The sequence below is a fragment of the Lutra lutra genome, chromosome 17, assembly GCF_902655055.1.
Source record: "Lutra lutra chromosome 17, mLutLut1.2, whole genome shotgun sequence".
Taxonomy (NCBI): Eukaryota; Metazoa; Chordata; class Mammalia; order Carnivora; family Mustelidae; genus Lutra; species Lutra lutra.
The window spans coordinates 30,922,987-30,932,097 of NC_062294.1; the positions used below are offsets into that span (position 1 = coordinate 30,922,987).

General features: G+C 42.4%; 1 protein-coding gene across 2 annotated transcripts in view; it reads left to right on the forward strand.

Moving 5' to 3' along the window:
* The window catches only part of TOX3 (TOX high mobility group box family member 3), a 108,935-nt gene extending 104,339 nt beyond the window's left edge, over positions 1-4,596 (forward strand). The window contains exon 7 of one of the 2 annotated variants that reach the window (XM_047712027.1): positions 2,289-4,596. In XM_047712027.1, coding sequence (XP_047567983.1) covers positions 2,289-3,047 — 759 coding nt within the window. In that variant the 3' untranslated portion in view covers positions 3,048-4,596. The remainder of the gene's footprint in view (positions 1-2,288) is intronic. The other variant, XM_047712026.1, reaches the window with a different exon arrangement.
* Positions 4,597-9,111: the final 4,515 nt, after the last annotated feature.

Sequence of the window (9,111 nt, forward strand, 5' to 3'; positions counted from 1 at the left end):
ATTTAACATTTGCCCCTACATTCAGAGCCTGGGCCCCCTCTCTTAAGATCTGTCTGTACTATATTACTTTTTTTTTTTTTTAAGATTTTATTTTATTTATTTGACACAAAGAGGGAGAGATCACAAGTAGGCAGAGATGGAGGCAGAGAGAGAGAAGGAAGCAGGCTCCCCACTGAGCAGAGAGCCCAATGCGGGGCTCGATCCCAGGACCCTGAGATCATGACCTGAGCCGAAGGCAGAGGCTTTAACCCACTGAGCCACCCAGGCGCCACTGTACTATATTACTTTGAATCTTCCCAACAACCAACAAAAATTAATAGGAGCTTAATAGTAAAACATAAGGGAGTAAACCTGGCAGGCAAGCAAGACCTCTTTCATCTACTCATTTCTATTCGCCCCTAGGGTGGCATCTGAAAGGCACATGGGTATGATTGCCCAGGTGTCTAAATATAGATTCCCTTGTAGTTTCATACTAAGACTAGCTGGGTGGTTTTTAAACATTAGAGTATATAAGAATTATTTTCTTGTGAATATGTACCACACTGTGTGTATTTTACCTTATGGGTGATTTAACGGTTTTTTAAGATGGTGGATGAGTCTTTGCAGGTTTCTTCTTACCCTAAGGCTTTAGAATGTGCCCCTCCAGTAGGCATGCAAGGCCACCAAGCCTCTGCACAAAACCAGAGAGCTGTCCATGGGTGCATGGTGCTTTACAATGATAATGTGTTCAAACAGAAGCCATTAGCCTTGGCTTCTCCCACACTGAGTGATTTCCAATACAAGATCACCTCTCAGGTTCCTTCTCACAGTAGATTTTTAAAATGTGAGTAATACAAATCTGGAAGTAAGCATTCCGTATCACTGACGAGACTGGATATCAGCTCGATGCCTCCAGAAACACCTAATTCTGTGACGAATAAGAAAAAATAGTAAGCACAATTATGTCCATCACCGTTGCATGAGTAAAAGTATTTATTTTTGTGGCTATATTTGTGTTTGTTCAGTGCAGAATGTAATAGGTCATTTCTCTCTGTCGTTGAGCCTCACATCAGATCAGTTATTCTTATCCTGTGAGAGGTTATGGGATCACCTGAGTGCTGAACATTCTCCCCTCATCTAGGACTCCTGTGATAAATTGTGCAGATCTTTGAAAATACCAGGTCAACTAAAACAATTTCTTATATTTCTTATACTTCCATTTAGTATCTCTGCAGAATTGAGTTACATTTTTCTTACATTCACATGAGCACGGTCCCACACTGCTATGCCCGTGCAGAGCCCTGATGTTTTCGAGTCGTGGTTTTCTGATAATAGTAACTGTTAATTCATAAAAATTACTCACATATGCTAAATGCTTCTGTAGACCAGGTCCTATCTAAATGCTTAACAAATATGAGTCAGTTTAATGCTTAAAACCTCTATGTAAGGTAAATGCCATAGAACCTCATTTTGTAGGTAAGGAAAGTGTGGAACAGATGGGCACATTAAGTTGCCCAAAGTCACAAAGTTGTTAAGTAGTTGAGCGCAACTGGAATGCAGGCAGTCTGTACTCTGTTGTCTTTCAATATGCTTCTTAGTGATGCAGGTCAGCTCAGACTTAACTGCTGAAGAAGTGTATCAGCCACCTTTTGCTACATCGTGCTGTGTAACAACCAGCCCCAAAGACTCCCAAAACAGAGGAGTCTTTATCTCAGAGGGTACCAGAGAACTGGCTAGTTACGCAGTCTTGGCCCCACAGGATCTGCTGGTCCTGCTTCAGTCTGCAGTCAGCCTGGAGGTTGGTGGGGGCTGGGCTGACTTCCGTGTGGTGACTGGACCGTATGTCCCTTACCACACACATGGTGATGGCGGATTCCCAGAGCGATTAGAAGGGACCAGGCTTGGCCAAGATCCCAGGGGTGGGAGATTTCACTCTCCCTCTGGGGAGGGGAAGCTAAAAAGTCACATGACCAGAGACTTGGGTCTAGGGAAGAATGAGTAACGGCAGTCATGTTTTAAAAATCCATTTACAGGGGTACCTGGGTGGCTCAGTTGGTTAAGCCACTGCCTTTGGCTCAGGTCATGATCCCGGAGTTCTGGGATCGAGTCCCACATCAGGCTCCAGCTCCACGGGGAGTCTGCTTCTCCCTCTGACCTTCTCCCCTCTCATGCTTTCTCTCGCTTTCTCTCTCTCTCTCTCGAATAAATAAATCTTTTAAAAAAAATCCATTTACAGTACTTAAAAACAGTTCAATCTGTCAGTCTCTGGCTATCTTAATATTTGGGGACTTTTCTCCCCCACCATGCAGGCTGCTGCTGAATCAGCAGAAGCCCAGACCATCCGCTCCGTTCAGCAGACCCTGGCGTCCACCAATCTGACATCCTCGCTCCTTCTCAACCCTCCGCTGTCGCAACACGCAACCGTGTCGGCCTCCCCTCAGACTCTCCAACAATCGCTCCCTCGGTCAATCGCCCCCAAACCCCTAACCATGAGACTCCCCATGAACCAGATCGTGGCGTCGGTCACCATCGCAGCCAACATGCCATCGAACATTGGGGCCCCGCTGATAAGCTCCATGGGAGCAACCCTGGTGGGCTCAGCCTCTTCCACCCAAGTGAGCACTTCCGTGCAAACCCAACAGCAGCAGATGCAGCAGCAGCTGCAGCAGCAGCAGCAACAGCAGCAGCAGCAGCAGATGCAGCAGATGCAGCAGCAGCAACTGCAGCAGCACCAAATGCATCAGCAGATCCAGCAGCAGATGCAGCAGCAGCATTTCCAGCACCACATGCAGCAGCACCTGCAGCAGCAGCAACAGCAGCAGCACCTCCAGCAGCAGATCAGCCAGCAGCAGCTGCAGCAGCAGCTGCAGCAGCACATGCAGCTGCAGCAGCTGCAGCACATGCAGCACCCGTCCCAGCCCTCCCCCCGGCAGCACTCCCCCGCCGCCTCGCAGATGACGTCGCCCCTCCCCGCCCTCGGGAGCCCCCAGCCGGCCTCCCAGCAGCACCAGTCGCAAATACAGGCTCAGACACAGACTCAAGTACTGTCGCAGGTCAGTATTTTCTGAAGACGCCCGCGGCAGAGGCAGGTGCGCTCGGCGGCGGGCGCACGGAAGGAGGGTCCGCCGCGCGCCCTCGGCCGCGGCTCGTAAGTTGCTGTCGGTGACGCGGAAACGTGTAACAGATCACATGGTCCTCTCAAGTGTCTATTAGATAGGCAATAAGAACACAGTGTAGCTGAGTATCATCTTCTAGCTGACTATAAATCACTTTGTTTTTAAACAAGAGAAAGCTGTGCTCTTTTATGTGATGCCTTTTTTTTATTTATTCAGGCTATATACCTACAATATGTGAATCAAACAGTTTAACGAATCCTGGGACATACTGATGACTGTAGACTGGCCTCTCTGAGTCATAGAAAACGGCCTTATTTCCCCCCAGAAGTGAATAAACCACACTTCGAGGCTATTTGAACTTCCGGAGCCCTAAAAAAATAAAAAGCACAGTCCTAATTACCTGAAATATGAAGATCCGGTTTCATACAAACATTTGTATGACGTGAATCGTTAATGGCATTTTTTGTCATGAAAAAAAAATAATGTAAATCACAGACTTTTGCCAAAGCTCTTATTTTTTTTTCCTAAATCTCTCCAGAAAAGAAAAAAAAAAATGCAAGTGATTAGATTCCATTATTGACTCATTTCCACTTTTTTAACCCATGACTTCTCCAAATCAGACCACAGTATATGTTGTAACGATATCTATGGCCACTGTTAGCCCATTATACTCATTCCAATTAGAGGAAAAGAATGTGAATATTATATTCTGTGTTTTGAGTGACAAGTTTCGAAAAATAAAAACACTGTATTTTTAAAAAGGGAAATGCACTTAAATGAAAGCAGTTATTACAAAAAGTTAAGATTTAAAAAAAAATGCAAGAGTTTTTATTATGATGTGATACCGGTAGAATATTTAAAAAACGCACCACATCTGAATAATCAATGTAAATATTTTCTTTCAAAGTTGTAAGTTTTCATATCATGTGTTGTAAAGTTTTCATAAACGAGGCTTTAACGTAAACACTGGTGACATAAACCATTCATTGCTACGTTGCTTATTGTGTTTTTATGCTGTTTTATACTTTTTTATGAGTTATGATAGCAGCAATTAAGTTGTTTGTATTTTGCTTAACTAAAACAAAAATGCTTTTATCTTGCTATAGAATAAACACATTTCAGTAAAAACTGTGGACTGTATTTTGATGCAACCAGGAAAATGTTCACTTTTCAAATAAAATGATATGTCAAATTTCACTTTCGATTGCTTGAATATGTATATGATGGGAGAGGATGCCACATACCAACGTTTATTTGAGCCAAAGCATCATCTTCTGTGTTCAGTTGGAAATAGGATATTCGTTGCTAGGAATTTGGATCGTGTATGGTCTAAATCCAGGACCTCTTAAGAAAATTGGAATTATTATTATTTTTTTTTTAATGATCATTTTGTTAAGATGCAAGTGGCAAGGTAAGTATAGAGGAGAAAGCGGTTGTCCTCTGTCTGGGGCTAGAACTTACGGCATTGTGTTATTGCTATTAAAAAGGATGGTGAAAATAATTATTTCAGTGTTCATTTCTTCCCCCCTTTTCTCGCTCTGTAGTGGCTCCTCTTTGAGAACAGTGTGAACCACTATCCCCAGTTGTCTTGCATGATTAATTACAGCATCTGTCCTGTCAGAAGCTATAATGAAGAGGTCTTGATAAAAATTGCAAATTACCACTGGCAACAGTCTTAAACTGCTTATGATAAAATGAAAATTAAAAACAGAAAGTGTCAACCCTGACCAGAATCCTAATCTGGCAAAAATGAGGGTATGGGTTATGGTGTCCATAGTTTCTGTGCGTAAGACATTCAGAAAGAAGGGGATATGGATTCCTCAAAGTTGTTGTTGTATTTCAAAGAATATTTACTGTATGTTGTGGGCTATGAATAATGAATTCAGCTTTCAATATTTCATAATCCTCTTGTACTCTGTATTATGTACAAATATTGAACAGCAAGAGATTCTAATTATAAATTTATAGATTTCTTGCTGTAGGAAAATTTATGTCTAAATTGAAGCTTTTCATAAGATGTATTAGTTGACAGGTATCAGTGTTCAAACAGTCTTAGAACGATGCCTAATCACATCTACAAGGAGGCAATTGTGTTCCACAAAGAAATTATCTGCCTCCGACCCATCAGAAGCAGAGCTGATGGTAAGAGATTTTCTGTGAATTGAAACTAACATTACATAACAATAAGAACCATTTTATATTCTGTTGTGAAACCTTTAGACAAATGTCTTCAAAATTAATTGCTAAACTACATGTGACAGTAATTGTGTATTAGTTCTGTCATTGTCATTTTGAAAACCCATGAAGTATTGCTTGGGAAAAAAAATGTCACAAGTGATAAGACTTAATTGCAAGCGAAGTCTGTTTTCAACTGTTTGCAGTTAGAAGCAGGTGTTGCAACATCTATTAAATGATTTTATAAATCTTAGGTTTTATCACATTTGATTAAATGCTGCTAAGCCACTGACGGTCCATTTCAAGGGGAAAAAAATAGTTTAATGACTACAGTTTAGGAAAATTAATCATCAGGCAAAACTGTATGTTTTAAATGTCAAAAGGCTTGAATCATGAAAAGACTTCTCCAACCTTGTCACCCGATTATTTTTCTCAGGATTCGCTAAAGCATATTATGGAACAACCTGTATTTCAGTTTATACATGTGACTGGTTCCTAGTCCTGAAACGTCAGTAAGTACTTGCTGTGCTGCTTTGGTTACAGGTCAGAAATAAATCAGGGCAATGAAAAATAAGGCGCGAGAAATGTGGTAACTGATTAGTGGGATTTCTAAACGGTCTAACTGCCTTCCCTCCTAAGTGGTCTCCGGCATTAAGGAGGCTCCTGCGCACTACCCACCCCCCATCACGCACCCCTCACCTCACAACCCCCCCCCCCATCTCCATCACGCACACCTTTTCTCTCCCCCTGCCAGGTTACTCCTGCTAAACACGTTTCCTTTTTCGCATTAACCTGCACCGCCATATGATGGAGGAGCATAAGGGGGTTCTCATTTTTAGCTGACACGGGGTCATTAGTTCTCAACTCAAAGAACAAAAGCTTAAATGCCTTCGTGCAGCATAATTTCTGCCATATATTATTACCACCTGACGGAGGTTTGAAGGCGTTCTAGACAGATGGATTGATATCTCAAGTTTAAGTAGAAGTCCTCTGCTGAGTCCATTCAGCGGGCTTCAGACCTCTGAATGGTTTCTTTCCTGTAACTCACTTCATGGAGCATTTTTCAGCACTGGACTTCAATCTAACCTTTCCTCCCCCCCCACCCCCACCCCCACCCCCTTTGTTTGGCTTTTGTTTTGCAACAGCTGTTATTATCGGTTTTGGTCAGCTGTGATTGCTGGAGGCAAAATAGGACCAGATGGTGTTTTGCTATGCATGAATGGCGAGTTAGAGGCGTTGAGATTGAATAGGCCAAGTTTGAATGGTGTCTGTGCACCACCTGCCTGCCTGGGCTGTGGCGTCCACATCACAGTAGCGTGATCTGCCACCGATCTACGAGAATCGGATGGGAAAGTGGGGCGCTGGGGTGGACGGTCCCCATATTTATTGATCTTCCATGCACTCACAGAATAATGCACTGTACAGTCAATTTGAGTTAATTGGATATGACACAGCATGGGCGTGCAATCTATCACTCTAGAATTCTGGTTCGCTTTCAGGATTTCATTGCTCACACACACACACACACACACACACACACAGTAATAGCAGAAATTAACGGGCTAAGTAGACACAAGTTTAAAAAAAAAAAAGTATGTCTAAAATTATAGACAGGAGTCCCAAGGTTGAAGTGTGGAGAAAGGGAAGGACATCTCGTGAGGATGCTCGTGGTTTGTGTCAGCTAACAGTGCAAGGTAAAGAAAAGCTATGATCCGGGTGTGTTCAGACAGACAGCCCTCCTAGTTGTTAGCTACCCATCAAATATTACAAATTGGTTTAAAAAAAAAAAAGTGCCTTACTGGGAAAATCACACGGATGCACAACCAGAGTAGTAGTCTCTTAGAAAATAGTCCTAGATCGTTTTCACCCCTCAAATATAGTTAGCTTGCCAACTATCTGAAATAACCTTCAGGATGAAACACTTTCCCTGAATTTTAAAGTCCGTGAACTGTTCAACCCATGTTGATTGTGATCCTACAGGTGGGAAGGCTATGTGTGTGCCAGCGTGTTGCGGAGGGGAAAAGCTTAACCACCCACGAATCACGGAGTGAGATAGGCAGACAGGCACTCCATTTGCCTACTGCCCTAATGACTTAAATTTACTTCTGCGTACTACATGCAAAACACTGTGATGGGTCCCAAAGGAGACGCAAAAATAAGTAAGACCTTCTGTTTACTTTGTATAGGTTTGAACTTTCCATAATAAAGATTTAAAAATTTAAAAATAATAATAATAAGCCATCTTCAGCATCAGGAACATTTTGTTTATGACAGCAAAGAAATGTACCCCCCCCAGATAGAATGATGAGTGTGCCAACAAGAGACATATAGCACATTGTTCTGGGTGGGGTTTTTTTGGGTTTTGGTTTTTGGGTTTTTCTTTGGTAATCTAAGAAATTGAACATTTATTGAGAAAGGGAAGAGGTCGCAATTGGTTAGGGGTATTAGGAAAGGCTGCATGGGATCATTGGCATTTAAAGATGTACCCCAAAGTTTGGGTGGGATTTCAGTGGGCCAGGATGGAAGTGATATCAGGACAAGCAGAGCAGAAGAAAAGCCATTCAGGTCGATAGCACCAGCCCATTCAAAACAGCAGTAGACAGTATAGCAAACTGGACACACAGTGCTTCTGGGAAGGGGAGCAGGAGAATGTACTAGAAAGGAAATTAGGAGTTAGATTTGTCAAAGGTCTGGGTAAGCCCGGCAAGGGACTTGGGCTTAACTCAAAAGGCTCTGAAGTCCAAATGAGCAAGCTATGATCAAGATTGATAAAATGCATGAAGGGTTTTATCAAGTGACTTCAAAGAAGGGGGTATCCAGTTGGCATTGAAGCAGAAAGAAAAACGGAACAAGATTCCCACTTGAAAATGTACCTCAATATTCTAATGACTCACATACCTCAATAAATCTGTCAATTCATGTCGTCTCACCTTACCCCATGTCTACCTTCCGGGGCAAGAACACACCAACGACACAGCCAAAGGAAGGCATTTTGGGCGACGACTGTAGAATAAGCCTTATCCCTACATTAGCATCGAGAGGGAGATCATTTTTCTGTGTTTCTGCTGTGAAAAGAAAGCTATTTTCACCACTGTAAAAAGTACCTCTCGGTGCTTGAACTCAAATGTGATGAATGATGAAAAGAAGCCCGTGCTTTGTTGCTGAGTAAAACCTCGGGCAGGCAGCACTGGGAGGGATGTTGGTTATGGTCTCAATTTAATTTCAAAGACGAACCTTCACAGATAGAAAACGTGAATGTGGATGTACACTTCTTAGCAGAGGAATAATGCTTTTCTGTAAAACATCTCATTATCCCGAGCATGTGTATCGTGCTCTGCCCTTTTCAAAGCAGTTCCCTTTCTAGTTAGGCAGGTGTTAAGCTCCTGTAACAAATTAGGAAACTGAGGCACAGAGAGAGTTGTAACGTGTTCCAGTAGCTCTGCTTAGAAGAGGCACAGTCGGAACTGGAATGGAAATATTCTCATTGTAGCTTTCCTGAGATTTCATCTTCTAATACTTGCATAGGAATGGCATACCTAAGATACATACTTATATCTGTTTTATATTGGCATACAAGATAGGCAAATAGATGTGTGTGAATAGATGATAGATATAGAGATAACAGATGATAGATAGATACTTGCATAGATGACAGAAATCCATCAATACAAAAGAGAATAGTAGCCCATGTTTTCCTTATGGCTGGACAGACCTTAAACCAGAATGAACGCCGCCTCGTCTGTGTTCTCCAAGGGGCGTCATGCCACATGGCAGGTTTTTTAGCGTGAATACTTTCCAGTCAGATTGTTTTCTCTACCAAGGTCTCTCTGTAATTATTTTG